Source organism: Watersipora subatra, chromosome 1 (assembly GCF_963576615.1).
Source record: "Watersipora subatra chromosome 1, tzWatSuba1.1, whole genome shotgun sequence".
NCBI lineage: Eukaryota > Metazoa > Bryozoa > Gymnolaemata > Cheilostomatida > Watersiporidae > Watersipora > Watersipora subatra.
Genome location: NC_088708.1, coordinates 74,501,405 through 74,519,814, shown reverse-complemented (window position 1 = coordinate 74,519,814; position 18,410 = coordinate 74,501,405). Strand labels below are relative to the sequence as shown.

Below are 18,410 nucleotides of genomic sequence, written 5' to 3'. Positions count from 1 at the left end.
TTAAAAGTACTGTGCGTAGACCGAAAGTTTGCCAGTAAAATGAAAGATAATACAAAGAAAAAGCAAATAATAACAGTCGATATTAAACGGAAAAATATTGAAAAATATGCGAAATGTGTATGCATGATTTAGCTAGCTCGGCAATATGACAGAAATACATTCATAATTATCAAACAGAAGGATTATATTCAGGGCATTTAGTTCGCAAAAGGACTAACCATAGTTTCTAAACGGTGCAGCGATCTTCACGACTGCTGATGGCATTGGACAAACAATTGGCCGGTGACAGCGTAACTGAAACGATGCTATGTGAAAAGGCCGGCGCTATCTATCCAAACTGTTTAATAGACATTCGGACAAGTTGGCTAGTGGTTGTGCGTTAACCATTTGTGACGACACCTGTGTTCGTCCTAATCGCAACATGTTGCAAGGGCGACAAAGGCAAACGTCCTTAGATAGGTTTATCTTAAAACGGCCGGCTAGTCGTGAAAGCGAAAAAAAAAGGAAAAATTTCTCGCTAACCAGCGAGAAATTTCAAACTATGAACGCCGAAGAAATTTTAATTACGTTTAGTTGAAAATGAAAGTTTGCTTTTAGGTTTGCTTCTAAGTTTGTCTTTTAACACTTTGATAAAATCCAAATTTATCAAGGACAACTGTTGTAACGAAGGATAACTTATATCTCCCTCCCTGGCAAATGCGAGTTCTAACTGCTATTGTATGTATTTAATTTTACATTTTAATTAATCACATTTCCTTGCATTATTTTTTATTTGTTGCTTTTTGAAAGCATGTAGTACGTAAGGACAATAACCGACATGTTGTTTCTGTTACAATATCTTGTTTTGAGTGTTTTATTTGCTTTTTTAGAGTATGGAAACCAATCAATATATATTTAATTGTTCTATATATAAATGAATTGCCCCAACATGCGAGTAAATTGACATACGAGCTCAGTCTCGGAACGCATTAAGCTCGTAAGTTGAAGTATGACTGTATAGTATAGTACATGTGGTTTTATAGGATTCATTCATTTATAGAGTAATTACTGTGTCAGTCACATATCACTGGAAGCAGTATGCGGCAGATAACTCCAAGTCTATAGCTACGAGTCAAAATTAACAAATGCTTATTCCATGATATTATATTTTTTGATAGATTGTCAATCCCGTCTGCCATATAGAGTTACTAGTTCCAACGCAAGACATCTACACTCCAAATAAAAAATCAGCTTAGGAAAAACCTCTTCCTTCATCCAATAAAATGTTCTCAACGAGATGTCAACAGTTGTATGGATTTCACATATCTTTACTAGTAACTTGATGGTAGTTCAGAATGTAAACAACTGTTTTACGTCGATCGGTTTAGGGTATTCTTTATTTAAACATTATTGCACAGTTGTTTGTGCTGAATAAAAGGTTTTATATGAACAACTAACATATTTAAATAAATTAATGTTCAAGGATATATATTCAAATATTGGAAATGTAATGAATAAATGTTTTTAGCAAAACTGCAGATCATTGAGAAAAAAATGATTCTTTTGATGATATTTTATGCTGCTGTAGAATTTTGTAGCAAATTTACAATATTGGTAGGATGTACAAATGATATAGCAACCGTAGCTCGCCGAAAAGTTATAGAATCCACATAGATGGCTGTTAGCTTGGATTATAGACCCATCTTTGCTGATCACAAGGTCTTCTTGGCAAGTAGGACAATACATATTCGGTCTTGAGGGACCGTAGACCGGTGTAAAGGGACAGTAGACCGGTGTATAGGGACAGTAGACCGGTGTATAGGGACAGTAGACCGGTGTATAGGGACAGTAGACCGGTGTATAGGGACAGTAGACCGGTGTATAGGGACAGTAGACCGGTGTATAGGGACAGTAGACCGGTGTATAGGGACAGTAGACCGGTGTATAGGGACAGTAGACCGGTGTATAGGGGCCGTAGACTAGTGTATAGGGACAGTAGACCGGTGTATAGGGACAGTAGACCGGTGTATAGGGACAGTAGACCGGTGTATAGGGACAGTAGACGGTGAAGACATTCACGGGTGAAAAGTGTATCACTCATAATCTGTCTGCCACTTCTCTAAACCTTGAATCATTTGCTTTCATTTATTGCATATGCATCCATCTGACTAACAGTTTGTCAGTATTTTGGTTGTTGTACATAGTATTGTTGTTCTACTCTTGTTGGCTTTCATACCACCCTTTGCTTACCTATTGTCAAAGCACCATCTAATGTTGTCTTAGCCGTCACTATTCTGCCCATCTGTATGCATTGGTATATAACCTTCTCACCTTTATGCAATAATACTGCCAAATAAATGGCTTAGACTTAACAAGAGAATCAATGTTTCATTTGGGACCCGCCCTTTAGCCTTTTCTTGCCAGTGATATACAAACTTAGCCTATTTCCTCACTGTTAGCCGAATGTTAGCAGCCTACCAGTAGCAGCTAGTTTAGCGCAACTAAAGTTTTTGTGGTCACTTGATGAATGCGGGTTGCATACCAGGTATCAGCGTAAACATTTTTTATTTCTGAAAAACTGGAATTCCTCGATGTTCACGTACAGAGAACTCGTTCTAACACGCTGCTGTGTGGATGGCAGTGGAGTTATGCTAGTTGTCTGGGTTGGACTTTGATGTACGCAGAGTGTTTGATTTGGTGATGTAATGCAGTTAATATGATTTAAAATTAAACATTCTTACACACATGCTGCGGCAGCAGCTGTAAGGCTAAAGTTTATTCACTGGGCTTCGAGGAAAGGGTATTTTTCAGTCAGTTTTTGATATTAGTTGGCGTTTCCATATAGAAATGCTAATATACGAATACATGTATTCGACCAAAAAATTTATTGTTATAAAGCAAATATTTTCTGAAGGCCATACCAAGGTCACATTCCAACAATACTTAGAATAAATCGAAAGTAGACAAAAGTCTGCGTTCCTTAAATATGTATATAGTAAAAGTATTTGTAAATTTTTTATAATAAAGATTCAAGCTACACTGTTTTGCACTAAAATACTTTCCAACTGCCTATTTGGCTAGGTAAACAGTCCTAGGGAGGCAGTATATTCAAAGGAAATCCGGTGTTTTTCATGGTTTGCATATTCGCATTAAGAAGATCCTAAATGTCTGATGAGCACCGACTCTAGGAAATATTGTGGTCCGTTGCTAAAAATGCGATGCCCCTAGTCATCAGAGCTCGAGTGGTTCCAACCAAGAATATTATGGATTATTGCAGTTGAAATCAGGACCTCACCCAGCTAGTCTGATAGCCTTGCAGCAGATATCGCAGCTCATTCTACCAGGGAACAGTTCCTCTTCATCCCGGCTTGCCGGAGCATCAAGTGAGTCCTTCACCACTTCTAGCAAACATCGTCATGGCGCTATACAGCCTATATGTCTGTGCATAGACAGTCGGGTCTTTGCTGCTACAGTAAAGTCTTTGCTGCTACATTAGAGTATTTGCTGCTACAGTAGAGTCTTTGCTCAATCTTGTTGGCTGTCTAGTAGTAGTGCAGTAGCTGATGCATAGGGGTGACCTAGTAAAGGCTGAGCTAATAGCATATACATGCAGGTAAATTTGTACCTATAAAACTTATGTAGCGCTAGCTATAAACTGATTTATGTATCTCCTGCCTTGTAAATGGCTCTACTAGTAGTCAGCTCTCACTAGTAGTTCAAACTCCAATCTGCTCTCTCAGCTTCGTCTCTGTCCTCAGCCCTCTCTGTAACTTACATGACAAGCTGTTAGTCATCATAATTGGAGTAGGTCTCTAGGGAGAGAGGAGTGAATTATATAACAAAGTCTACTATGACCTATAACTAGCAGTAAGCTCTGTTGGTGGCTGGCTGTCTGCAACCATGCCAATAAGACTAATCTATACTTTTTTCAAAGAGCCTTTACAAGGACAACCATTTGACTGTATCCGCTATTTCATGTTGGATATAGCAAGTTAAAACTTATTTGACAGATCATCTCCTCAGTGCAAGCTGATTACAGTCATAATTTGGCTTTTGAATGTTTCTGTTCTCAACTAAATTGGATTTTGACCAGAAATGTTGAGATTTTTACGCCCCTGACGCAGACAAAGAATTTGGCTTGTGGCAATGTCCTACTGCACTGAAATTTCCTTATATTTTACAATTTGCAGTATTACATGTGTATGCGGTTTATGGTGTGAAATGGTAAAAATGTTTTTAAAAAATTGTCTTTTGATTTGAAACAGATTAAAAATATTTGCATTAATTGAAATGGAAAACAAGTTCGTATTTTGAACAAATCGCTTTTTGAACAGTGTTCTGAAGCAGATTATGGTTGAAAACTGTGGTATGAGCACAGGTGGATACATGGAGATAAATATACAGGAATACCGATGTTTGTGGCGAGTAGTAAAACACTAGCATCCTGCTGGTTTTACCTAGTAAAATAACTTTTCTCCAAGATTGTTTCTGGTATGCCTCATCGGCATAAAAACTGAATCTTACATTAAACTTCCTCTCTGACTTGGTATTATTCTTTCATATAAATAATATCTACCTAATATGCATATAATATATAAGTAATTTATACGTAATACATGAAATGTAATATATAAGTAATGTGCTCTTCATAACATAAGTTCAACAAGGCTGTTTGGGTGTGGGGTTTGAGCGTAGTAACTCCCGTAGTTTCTCAATGTTATGTTTGGTACAGTGAGCGGACCTGTCATACCCATCGCTGACGTAAGGGGCATCAACTCCTCACTCTACTCCAAGGGTGAAAGGATACTCCGATGTAAGCTTGCCTCCGTATACAGACTTATGGACCTAAGGGGCTGGACCTCTGGCATATTTAATCATATCACTGTAAGTGCACCTTTTGTATGTAACCTGTGTTCAATCTATCATAGGTATTTGATATAGTTAATGGTTTGTGCTGATTATTGGTTCCTGTTGCAGATGTTCCCTTGTCTTACCGGCTGATCTAGCTGGCACACTTTTATGGCTGGTTTGAGAATAGTTGAATAGGAACTCTTCCGAGTTGCTTGGTTAATCTGTCAGAGCCTGTATGAGTAATAGGTTTAATGGTGGGGCATATTTCATATTGACGATGTTTCCTTCAAGATTACACCATTCTAGGGTTCCTAATCGTCTGTATGCGTGTGTGTGGGAGGACTGGCACTCCAGCCTATCTATCACTCAATCAATTATACTCATAGGATCTCTAACTTCCATTTCTCACTCTTGTATTGCTACCAAACAATTACAATAAAAAGTTTAAACCAGTTTGCTCTCTAGCTCTCTAGTCTCTGGTCTCTGGTCTTGCTCAGTAGCATGGAGGTTAGCTAGCTGTTATTACCTCTGCTAGAGCCAGATGTCTGCACAGGCATTTGATGCTAATGTGTTTGAAGGCCTTGATAACCGTTGCAATAAAACGAGTAACTGTCATAAACTGTCATGTCATACTTCTGTTGAAATAGCTTGTAGCCTCTGATTCACCCAATCTTCCTCCCCTTCTCCCTCATTTATTCCACTTTTTCCCTGAACATTCACCTTCTCAATCATTCTTCACCTCTCTTTCAGCTCTTCATCCTCTTCCTCTCTCCTAAGTTCTATTTTTGATGAGAGAGTGAGGCTTCTCTTGGGAGTCTGTCAGAACACATAATTGTCCTCTTATTATGCAACTCTAAATATTAACCTCTGCTCGTCTTCCAGTCTTGCAATATTTAACAGCAAGTATTCTCCATCTTTACATATTTGTTTGCTATTCCTTCCAGGTTCGAGTTTCGCAAGAGAGTGAGCACTTTTTGCTGAGCCCATTTGGCCTGCTCTATCGAGAGGTCACAGCCGGCAGCTTGGTCAAGGTTGACATGCAAGGCAACGTTGTGGACAAAGGGAACACAAATCTAGGGATCAGTAAAGCTGGATTCATCCTCCATGCAGCTATTCATGCCGCGAGGCCAGACATCAACTGTATAATACATACACACATACCATCTACAGTAGCGGTAGGTTTCTACCGGTACCTAGTTGTTTATCATAGTCTGATTTACTAGCCTGCACTTGACTGGCTGCAATCGCTTCTCCTTACCCTTAAGATATATTGCCTATCCTATATGAGGCCTCAAGAATGTTCCAGAAAACTTTTGTTTTAACGTAGCGCTGTCAGCGCCATAAGCCTATCTGGCTCACCCCAACACGGTCCCTGTAGCCCGAGCAATATTTGTCCCAAACATTTTTTGTCACACGCTCGCTTACTGGGCTCTCTATATGAATGGTAGGTGGGCATCATGAAGCAAGGCCTTCTCCCACTCAGCCAGGAAGCCATTATGCTTGGAAAAGTGAGCTACCATGACTTTGGTGGAGTACTGGTAGAAGAGAATGAGATGGAGAGCATCGGGAGGGATCTTGGACCCAATAACACAGTTATGTTTTTGAGGAATCATGGCCTAGTAGTGTGTGGATCTACTATTGAGCAAACCTGGGCGATGACACACATGGCCGTGGAAGCGTGTGAGGCGCAGGTGAGGAGAAATTTAGGCAGCTTTCGTGGAAAACATTGGTTTTCCCAGATGTTTCAACTAAGTGATTAACCTGAAATATACTTTTAGCTATTCCAGGGAGTCGGAATACCATCGCATTGGCATTCTTAAAGTAGTAATTATGATAGAGAACCTTTGTATAAAAATATTTAAAATAAACAGTTCTCTTATTGGTCAAATTTACACAGCGGCTCACTATCCTTATCTATGTTATTTCTTCAATGCGTTTGCATCTATTAATTGTATGATAAGAGGGTGTCAATGACATGTCTAGTAATGATTAGTATGAGTAATAGCAAGGACTACCGAGTGTTCACGCCTTTTTAGTTTGTTTGTATTACGAACACAAATGGTGCCATTTGGAATAGATTCTATTGCTAACAGATAATTTGTGACCCGTGTTTGAGCATCGTTTGTATTTTCTCGAAACGGAATCAAGAACGGTAAGTTTGGAGTTTATACTAATTTGGTTGTAGTTCTTTCAGAAGAGCTGCTTCTCTTCATTGGTGCTGTTTTTTCCAGTCCGTTGGTGATCATAACTTATGCCTTTAGCTAACATTTGCCTTACCATTTCCCTCCTAGCACAGTAAACTGTATCGGTTTACTGTTGATAAATATGGAAGGTTAGGATACATTTAAAGCAGATGACAGCTGTTGAGTCATGCATTACTCAGAAAGTTTCTTGTTGAAAAAAGTTGGCCTTGAATCATAATGGGAAATGTTTCTACCAGAGACATAAGCATTGAGCTCTCTATAGCTATTAGTAGTTTCTGAATGTCTTCCACGATATGATATTCATAGAATTCATGGCGCAGGCCTTGCTGAATTTCAGTATAGTCATAAGCATGACAGTGCAGCGTACTCTCTTACAAAGCTCCATTGCATGTCATTATCTCTAAGAGAATATCTCAACTCTGAACATTTGCCAACTAAATCACCGAGCAATGTTGCTCGTAAATATTAGCTAAACTTGTGGCCTACTTGTGTAGTTAGTGCAGCACAGTTGCATAGACAGGCAGACGAATGTAGAGTGCGTAGGGCTGTAGGCTGAGCTGTGGTCTATCTAGCTTACATAAGAGATAATTATGTCTGACAATTGTTAATAAACTCATTACGCAAATGTATCAGTTACTGTAGCACTGATATTAGCTAATCAGTTTAATGGGAAAATACGTTTTATCCAATGTTACGAGTTATGCGAATGACATTTGTGAAACTTCCATTGTTTGTGTGAGATTTCTCATTTCAGGAAAAGATCATTGACTATAATTCTCATTTTACAGGCTAAATCAACTTTCAATTCTCAACCGCAATGACTTTGGTAAAGAAACATGACTATATAATTCTGTCCTAGCGATTAGCGTGTATGTTACTCTTACCGAAAGCTTCAGGGACGTGTTGTAACTTCCTAACATTTGTATGAACACCAAATCAGCACTATTTATCTTCATAGTTTTCATATATGAAATAATGATTCAGGTTCGACCTGGGAATGTTTGGCGTGTATGGACTGACAAGCCATAAAAAAACCTACAAAACTAGTTTTAAATCTGTTTTGAAGATTACTTCAGGAGGCCTAAGACTCCTTGCTATAGTGCAACACAAATATGTTATCCGATGTCAATTTGGTATAAGCTGGCTGAGAAATAAGGTTTTAGTTTGAAATTTGTTCTGTGGTACCGGGTACGGTCATTCACTTACTGACTAGCGACAGGTTACAAGGTGTGAAGTTGTCTCTCCAAATATAAATAACTAACATTATCTAGGTTTTCTAAAGATATATTGACTGAATATGGCATAAGTCCTGTTGTTCGCGTCTCGTCTGTGCCAATATCCTTGGATTAAAGAGCATCGTAAGATATATCATGTGTATTTCAGAAGATTAAGAAGTGACAGCTTAAAGTTCACTCTACTCCTGAAGAATTTTTATTATTGAGAAATATTTAGTGGTGGATATATTGCTGATTGTCGATTATAAAGACGGTTGTTAAGTTTGGTTTGTTTACATTATCATTGTGTCATTGTAAAATGAAGGCGCATCAAATGAAATGTTAAACAGGTATTTGCCGAGTGCATGCATTTCTGAATGGAGGTCTAGCTCGTTGATCCCTTTTACACAAGCACGGAAATAGTTAAAGCTGATCATAAGATCCTACTTGTAGGTTCGGCTTATCGGGGTTGGTTTGGACAACTTGATAATACCATCCGATGAAGCAATCGAGAGGACGCGTAAATCAAGAGACACAAGTGCCGTCAACTCCAGCGAAAAGAAATGGAGAGCAGGCGAATTAGAGTTTGAGGCAGAGATGCGAATGCTGGATAACGCAGTGAGTAACTGTACCATAGACCTATTAACTATACAGTATAACTATACAGTCCTATTACCTATATAGTATAGTTTATAGGTCTATGAACTGTACTGATGCTCTTAAAATATATCTATTCCTTATCCTCGTTTGCCCAATCTAGCCAGTTTTGGTATCACAGGCTAAATGTTTTGGACGCTCTGTCAAACTCATAGATGAGATGATATTTTTCATATAGAGAGGTTGTTTGTGTTGTTGCCCTGGGGTTTGACACAGTTGATACGTGGTAACTAGGGCTTAGGGACAGATTCGTATCAGTAGGCAATTTCAATTTAGCCTAGCGCATATGCGCCAGCATATGCACCTAGCCTGGCTGCTGCCCTCAGTATTACCCTGTCTGCTGCCCTCAGTATTAGCCCTGTCTGCTGCCCTCAGTATCAGCCCTGTCTGCTGCCAACAGTATTAGCCCTGTCTGCTGCCCTCAGTTTTAGCCTTGACCGTTGCCCTCAGTTTTAGCCTTGACCGTTGCCCTCAGTTTTAGCCTTGACCGCTGCCCTCAGTTTTAGCCTTGACCGCTGCCCTCAGTATCAGCCCTGTCTGCTGCCCTCAGTATCAGCCCTGTCTGCTGCCCTCAGTATTAGCCCTGTCTGCTGCCATCAGTATTAGCCTTGTCTGCTGCCCTCAGTATTAGCCCTGACTGCTGCTACCAGTATCAGCCCTGTCTCCTGCCCTCAGTATTAGCCCTGACTGCTGGCCACTGCTAGTTATCAGAGATATTAGATTCGGGGAAATACAAATGTTATCATTTGCGTGTGATGTCATCAGCTCAAAGACTATATATAGCTGGTGTGGCAGTATTATAGCATGTATTCCAGTACTTGTATGTAAAGATCAACGAGACAGGATTTACTCTCACTCTCTACCCAGACTAACAGCAGTTTAGATTTCTTGTAAGGGTAGTCTTCTTGCAAAACATATGTCAGGCATTGATAAAGATTATTAAAAACAAGGTATTGAAACATGTGTTAGAATTCTTGTTTAACAACATGGCTAACCATTAACTAACAAGCTATTCTTTGCTTTGTCAGTTTCACTCGGACCCTTCTGCATGTTCAAATATCTTTGAAATTTAAAAAAGCTCTATTGTAAGCTATTTTACCTGCCATACCAACCTTCTTTCTATGATTTATCGTTCCCTTCATGGTGTTACTCTTTGACCTAAGACTGGTTTATGGATAAATGGGTAGAAAAGATATCATCCCACCGGCACTAGATGAATATGCATACTTCTTTCACAGGGCTATAGGACTGGATACGTATACAAACTCCCTGTGGTCAAGGCTGAACGTACAGACAAACAGACATCGGATGTCGAATATCCACCTTCTACGTCTATGCTCGCGCACTACGATGAGAAAGGCAATCTCAAGTAAGGGCTATACCCAGATAAAAACCTGGCTACATACCAATGAAATGCACGGCCAATGCGCAGTAGATATGTTTGCTAGGGCTATGCGCAGCAATGCTGCTAAACGATGCGTCGTGTGGACGAATAGATTGACTAATGAGAATTTGGCTCAGTCGTGTGAAGGCCACAATGTCTTTGTTGGATTTTCCAGTATCATTATTGAAATATTGTCAGAATATTCTTGGTGTCACACTGATGATCAATGATTTGTCATAGAAGTAGCATTGACGCAGCCATACGTCGCAGCTATAATAATTAATGCATTACTGTATTTTGCTCAAAGAAAGAATGCTAACGATAAAATAGCCAAGTACAAAAATACTTCAAGTTCATGACTTGACTTAATTAAACTAAAGAAAAAAAAGACTAACATATTTTAATTATTAAACAAATTATCTGAAACTTTCACAAACCATTTCAATGTATACTAGTGTTTTTCGTATGTTTTACAAATTAAAATAGTTGTTTGTGTCAAACCCTGGTGTCATCACTCGGAAGCTAATTTTGGACGCAACTAAATTGTCAGAAATGAATAATATTAAATTGAAATCATTTTAAAAAGATGGTTTCCCGATCCGTTTTATTTCTACCGACATAATCCAACAGTTTCGTTTCAGAATTACGTGTAACCAACGAGCAGGCAGACCTTTACTTTTTACATTTCTGTGTGACTTCAGTTACCTTTGTCACTTCAGGTCTGCCTACTCAGCACTATGGGCAATTTCTATCGATAGTATGATTTATGACCCAGGAATGTGCCAGAATGCTTCACAGAGCATGGCGCTAGTACCTAGCCTTCATTCTGAATGCGAGCTGTCATGCTATCGATAAGAGAGTGAGGAAACTGAGCTTTATTTTTGGTCTTTAATAGCTCGCCTTAGTAATGACATATGTACTGTAATATCTACATCATTCCCAAATTATCTGAAAAAATATTATAAACTCACTAGTGCAAGTGTATAGTGTCGTATAATATTCCTCACATCAGAAATGCTGTCAGGAATTCAAGTCGAGGTGATTGGAATGTTTTGTAGCTATTTTTGTCCCTGTTGTAATGTTCCCATCTCCAATTACGTAAACATGGTACAAGATAGGAAGGTTGAGGAAATGTTTTGTGAAGCTTCCCGGTTGGAGATGGCAAATAGAGTTTAATGGCAAACTGTGGAAGAGTTTCACATGGCCGCCATTGGCTTGTAGTAATAGCCCATGGATCCAATGATGTATTTGGCATGAGTGTGTGACACTTGTAGGTGACCTAGTTAGCGTGGCCGATGACTCGAGTCACTCACTGCCTAAGTATTGATTAGCCTTCAGCCAGCAGACGTCTACCACCAAGCGTGTCTCTCTTTTCTACTTACCTCTGAGCTCAGCCCTAATTCTCATTCATTTCTCATGTGGCAGCCATGGCCAGAGCCTTTTGTCCCATTGCAACTGGCTGCACTTGATAGAGCGATAGTAAGCTGTGGCAGCAGCTGCACATTATTCCCATTTTGTATCGGCTGCTGATTAGTTGCTAACAGGCTCATAATAATGAATTGTCGATGACCACTCAAAGGTTCATCAGCTCGTCCAGTCGTCTTTATAATGTACCTCATACTAGCGATACATGCTTTTGCTTTCCCTGCGCGTCTAACCTACAAACAAACTAACCCACAACAATTGGCTACACAAATCTATAGCGTAACAGGTTCCATAACGCACCACCTTCAATAACGCAACCTCATAGTGGCTTATGCTCACTGATTTTTATGTATGCTTTTGTTTTGTCTTTATAATTATGTTCTATTATTGTAATACTTAGCTGACAAATAAATCTTTATCTAGTTATAATTTATTACTATGTCGTCAAATCTTACTATCACACAAGTAAAACTTGCTAGAAATATCCTATCATACAAATAGCTTCATGCTTCTAATAAATATGTCATAAGTTATAAAATAATTTCTTTTAGTAAGGCATAATGGCCATGTTTCTGGCATATAATCAAGCTGACTCTTGACTGATATAAGCTTGGCTGTTTATTCAGACATCTCAAGAATCAGTGTGTCTTTAAGTTAGGTTTTTGAGTAAAAACCCGTAGAACTACATGATTTCTTTTGATGCAAATACCTTGTTTTTCAGCTGGCGGAGTACAGTCAAATATCTGTAAATCCACATCATTTGTTATGTTAATTTTCATTCCAGGATTCTTTGCTTTCTACTTGCAGGAGAGTTATTTCCTGTCAGGGAAACCTGTTAAAATACGCTCAGTTTTTGCTATGAAAACTAGTTCTTTTTCTTTTTTCTCTAAGCTTCAAAGCAATGTTTTTAAAAAGCACAAAATTCTGCTCAACATTGATAAAGTAATTTATTACTACTTGTACCCTAGGACACTCGTGTATTCGCCTCATCTAACTTTTGCGTTTTCGCGGAGTCATCCTCTCGCGAAAATGTCATATGCGAAACTAAACTATCATAACGAACGAGCGAAAACACGAAATTAAATAGCTTTGTTCATTGATAATCCAAGAAACAAATGGCAGCAAGCGATCAAATTGCATTATCGACCTCGCCCATGCTATTCTACCTGCGGTTCACAATTACAAACTAGTCCCAAATTGAAATTTTTTTCTTATCGGTGAACCAGGCCCGTATTCCCTGGGGTGGCTGGCCGGCTGAGCCGGCCCAACTTTTTAGGAACTTTCCGCGGCTAAGTACAGTCAAACTCGGATAACTCGCCCTCGGATAAAATGTAACATTTCATCTCAAACACAAGGTTAACTCGAACGGATTTGTTTGGTCCATTCCCACGCAATGATAAATTGCTTCAGACAACTCGACTTCAACATCATTTATTCGAAAAGTTATTTGCCTAACGGCTATGGAGACGGTTTTTATCGCTGTAGAATATCACTTTATTCGAAGCCATAGAGACAAACATCAACTTTTAGTAGTTCTTAGGCGTCATTATTATCATCATCAGTGGCAAAATATTCTTGTTAACGACCTTTATAAAGGTTTGCAAAATATCAAGTTTTACCAAACATCCGCTTGGCCATGTCCCATTGAAAGCGTGGAAACCTCCGTATGAACTTAAAATAAAATCGGCAAAATTCTTTGTTAGATCAAAGATCGGCAAAGATCTTTGTTAAAACGCTCAAAAGAAAAAGATGTCTTTTTTCTGAGCGTTTTAACTGCGGTCAAGTTTTGCCTATTTTAATTTAAAAACGTCTCGTCAGTCACATCACCTAAAACAAAACAAATCTCAAAAAATAGAAAAATGTTGATACTTTCTGTTAAAAAATTTTAAAACTTCACACGAGAGGCCCGGCTGAGGTCCTGCATAAAAAAACCCTGTTGGGGGGGCTTACACCGCCCCCCTCAACACCCCCAGGTGTTCATAACTAGTCGCCTAACATTAGCCGCCCCAACTTGCAACCAGTGAATACAGGCCTGCGGTGAACTGAACCTGAGGAATCTAATTATGTTTGTTCAACTGCATTTATTTTCACATCACTATATTTTCGCACTCAGAGCTGCGAAATTAAGTTGCAGCGAAATTTTACTCTGTATGCTACTCACGAAACTAAATACTAGCGAAATATAAGTGTCCTAGGGTAGTAATACAAGTAGTACAGTACAATACTATTACTACTTGTAGTAATAGTACAGCTAATACTACTATTATGGGAATTCCCGAGTGTTTTCTTCGAAGGAGAGAAAAACTTAATACTTGAAAAACTTAAAAAGTAATTTGAAGAGTATTTGAAATACACATAATGGATATTACTATCACAAATATTTCTATCACCGGTATCAAATACACAATATTGAAGTTTTTTAGCTTGTGCTCTAGAAATACATTATATTTTAGGTCTTCCTTAGTGGGAAATGAAAAATTGGCAGCCACAATATTTCATTGAGAATTTTAAATAAAAAAAAATGCAAAGCAAAACAAGAGCTATTTTTGGTAGAATTAATCTCCAACATCGTAGCATTGTTTTGTCACATTTTTACACTAAACGGTTAACTCTGTCACCAGATCTTCATATAAATGACTGGCGGTAAAAGCTAGGGGAGCCACTAGAACAACTTTTCATAGTGAAAGACCTGAAAGAGCAAACTGTTTCTTTTTATTTTTGCTTTCAACCATTTCACATTTGACGAACTTCATATATGATGCGTTTGAAACTACTTGTGGTGTTGAGTCCGAGGATTAGCTTGTGTTTTACGTCTTTGTTGTAATCTAAGGTAATTATTGTAAGTACGTGTTTGACTATTCTTTATTCAAAAGTAATTTTGTAGGAACCAGGAATTGTTTATTTTATGATTATAACAAAATAAATTGTAAAATATTAGGCTACATATTTACGGATCCTAATCTAATTTAGCGTTGAACTTAATGGTTAATTAGTGGAATCCTAAATTGACACTCCTTCCTTTTAACTATGACTACATATTCACTTGATTTATGACCAGTCTCTCAAGGTCACAGAAGTCGATTTTCGTGAATTTTAAAGTAAAAAAGTTTCTCCTGAAGTGTAAGTCAATATTAAACATAACCCAGTACTGGAAAAAAACTGTCTTACACCTGTCATAGTGCTAGTTTGAAGGCTGTCAGGTCAAGACGAGGTCACATAGCCCAGGATTCAGTTTGCTTGTTTCATTGCTTTAGTTACCTGTACATTTACTAGCCGAAAAACATTTGTGGTAGAATTGGTATCGCTCAGGCGCATTGAAGGGCAGATAATCCCAATGAATGTTTACATCTGGTTTTGTTGTCATTGATCATTACCCCGCACCAGTACCGGCCAGTCTTACACCAAACAATGAAACTCTCTGTATGCTTTGAGTTCATATGCCAAATAAGGAGTTCTTGGATGCAAAGCTTTCTGAAGTAAATAAATCTGCAAAGATTGAAAGCCAAGTAGGTGCTAGTACTACTAGCTGCGTAGTTACAAGCTACTCAAAATTGATTCGCTGGCTTCCTTATTTCTCAAGGTGATAAACTTGGTCTCACCATTTGAGGTTTTGGCGACCTCATCGCCTACTGCAAGCCTGCAGTATTTATTTTTTTAACAATAGCGAAGTATTTCTTTTGAGAATTTCACAATGTTGATTTTCTCTTTGATCGATGGCATAGAATGCCAGCATTGAAAAGCTTGGTTGTTTAATGGTGAAACATTCAATGTCAACTTGCAACCGTTTCCCTTTGCCTGAACTATCTGTCACCTCTGAGTTGAAGTCACTCTGTGTAGCGGAACTAGCGACTAGCGCTTAAGGATGAATTTGCATACAATAAGCAAACAGTCTGGAGAGACGCATGTGAATAGATGGAGTGACTGGTCAGCCCACCTGAATATCACACCGCGTGTCAGTCTAGCCTAGCTAACCTAAGACCTACAATTTGATATGCTGCACAATGTGACATGCGTAAAGCCAATCTCTGACACACACCAACAGGTGTGCTTGAATGGATATAGGTCTTGATGCATGACTCACTGCTGGAGGGATGAAGAGGGCCAACCTTCCAGAATTAATCTGGCAGGCAGCGCTAACACGCACTGTCTTACTAGCATTTGTGTAGCCCGCTTAAGACTGAATTATGTGTGATGTTTGCTTTTTTAGACAAAACATAAAGGACTTGAAAGAGCGAAATAAAAGACTACAAAAGACAGACTGGCTAAACACACCGAACGCTTACAAAAGAGAGGAGATTGATGAGATAGGAACAGATAACCCCAAGAAAATAACCAAGGTATAGTATCAGCTGTAACTGCCAGGCGGCGGAGCCAACAAGTTTACCCCATAGTTAGTAGACTTTTCTTCAGAAGATAAGATAAATCTATTTCTTAGTCCTATTGCCGGCCTATGACGTTTTATTTTTCTCCAAAATGTTTGGGCATCAACTTGCACTGCTAATCTGCAAGTAAAATCACAGGCTAGGTATGCTGATAACGGCGCGCCCAATGACTAGGAGCTTTCTAACTCGGAGTTGATTGTTTTTATTAGTCTTTTATTGCCAGTAATTTCTGCTAATGGTTGGACAAGACGAAGTAGGTAGGTGAGATGACTGTATGCACGGGCATCAAATAGGTCACATTGCTGGCGTGTGTGTTTATCGCTTGTCTAAACAAGCCGATACCACACTGCTTGCCGCACCGCTATCAGAGCTGTTCAATTCTCTCAATTCCCTCCCTTGCCCATATATCATGGTCCTTGCTGGTTGGAGGCCACCGAGCAGCCGCTGACACTGTTGAGGTATTCAGTTGGTTCATAGGCGCTGTTTGACCCAAGAACTAATATTCCTCTTTGTCACTTTCATACTTCATACACTTAAAATATCAATACTAAGTAATTAATTGTCTTTCTAGAGATAAGTTTGTGATTAGCTTGTTTCCAATACGCAGTGGGTAAGGGAGACCTCTCCCTCCCATACAACACCCGCCAGAGAAGTTCATGGCAAAAATGTATTTGCTCCTATTGGTGGAGAGAGGCTAGAGATGAAGAAGATGTACCGTCACGTAAGCCTAGCTGGGTGACGCATGCTTGTTTTGTGCATGTGCCTGTGAGTGTTGGTGTTACAGTGGGTGCCTCTCGACTCCCCCAGCAAGCAGGGTGCAGCACTAAGGATTGAAAACAGAAACCAGTTTGCGCCGCAAGGTGACAATCCCAAAGAGTACATACAACAGCAGCGTCAGGTATCTGATTTTCTCTCAGCCCTGTCCTCATCTCATTGACTCTAGAGATCATACGCACGTTAATGTTGCTCTAGCTTCCATATGCAGGCAACACAGAGTCCAAGTCCTAAATATAGCACAAATTTAGTTAAGTTAGTGGAATTCTATTTCAAAGTTGAATGCGCTCAAAATGTATTTGGTTTCACTAATGCTAATGGCTTTAGGATTTATACCTAGTTTGAATATGGATTTGCTGCAGTTGTTTCTCTTAGGTCTTGAATTTCTTGATACCAAGTGTGCCGTGTTGAGCTATCTCCGCAACTGCATGCATGGTATTGTTTCAACTTGACTGAAATACCGTAAAATCTTTATTTGAGTACCTCCTTTCTTTTAATGCCATCTTTAATAGAAGGCCACTATAGAAGAAGTGTTGAAAAATACAACGCCACCTCCAATTAAATGCCACTATAGGGAGGTGTTGAAAAGTTGAGTGCCATCACGTTGAAATAGAGGTTTTACGTTATGCGCTGTGTTTCCATGAGCCTTGTGTTTCCATGAGCCAAATATTGTTATTAGGACAGTGCGCCTTTATTAATTATACTGAGTATATGAAAGTTTTTTCATACTGTATGAATAAAATCTATACTTGTTGTGTAAAAAAGAAGTTGTCTGCACTACAGAGTAGCTAATTTCGTGACTTCCATGAGAAGGTTCTTTACAGTCAGTCCAAGGGTTGTACAGTAATTGAAACAAATGTAAAGCTTTCGTTTTAAAAATATGTAGCCTTTGCTCTGTGATCAACATTTGTGATTTATAGCATCCATTTCATTCCAAACTTTAATGTGAGTATTCTATTTGCTCAGTTTAGGTACTCTGGGTTACAAATTGTATTGGAATATAGACGTACATTTCTTTTTGGAGCATAATTCATATCTCTAGTATCTGAACAAAACCTGCATACAAGCGCAGTGCTTGGCTCTGTGTAATCTGGCCTAGTTTCTCACTTCATTGTTACAGCCTTGCTTCCATGAAAAATATGCATGGTTTGTTCTTCGATATCCACCTCGGTTTGCTCTAGTCGAGATGTCCCTTGGCAAATATGATAAGCGACTGAGTCAAGTTTGAAGCCTTAAATCGTAGATGTTTGTTGCAGATAAAGGATGGATACTATACAGACAAGATCACCGCTGGATATCAGTCTAGGATACTGGATGGGGGAGTGGTTGAGGGACAGCTAGTGGTAGGTGGTGATTTTCACTTACATATGGAATTCTATGATCATGGCAGTTAGCCAGAGTTGACTCGGTTGACTGGCAGCTGACCTATATTAGATGTTGAAGTTTCCCAAACCTTATCTCTGTCACAGCTGCGTATGCATACATGCGTATGCGGGCTGAGATCAATGAACAACTTGTGTTAATGTCAATTATTCTACAT

The 18,410-nt window shown here is 39.0% G+C and overlaps 1 protein-coding gene across 7 annotated transcripts in view; it reads left to right on the top strand.

The window, feature by feature from the left end:
* The window catches only part of LOC137385763 (protein hu-li tai shao-like), a 33,060-nt gene that overhangs the window by 6,207 nt on the left and 8,443 nt on the right, over positions 1-18,410 (top strand). For 6 of the 7 annotated variants that reach the window (XM_068072306.1, XM_068072310.1, XM_068072309.1 and 3 more), the window contains 9 exons: positions 3,257-3,362; positions 4,712-4,863; positions 5,775-6,005; positions 6,279-6,521; positions 8,702-8,866; positions 10,144-10,274; positions 15,922-16,051; positions 16,881-16,994; positions 18,127-18,213. In XM_068072306.1, the coding sequence (XP_067928407.1) occupies positions 3,257-3,362; positions 4,712-4,863; positions 5,775-6,005; positions 6,279-6,521; positions 8,702-8,866; positions 10,144-10,274; positions 15,922-16,051; positions 16,881-16,994; positions 18,127-18,213 (1,359 nt within the window). Of the gene's footprint in view, positions 1-3,256; positions 3,363-4,711; positions 4,864-5,774; positions 6,006-6,278; positions 6,522-8,701; positions 8,867-10,143; positions 10,275-15,921; positions 16,052-16,703; positions 16,818-16,880; positions 16,995-18,126; positions 18,214-18,410 lie in introns of all 7 variants that reach the window. The other variant, XM_068072305.1, reaches the window with a different exon arrangement.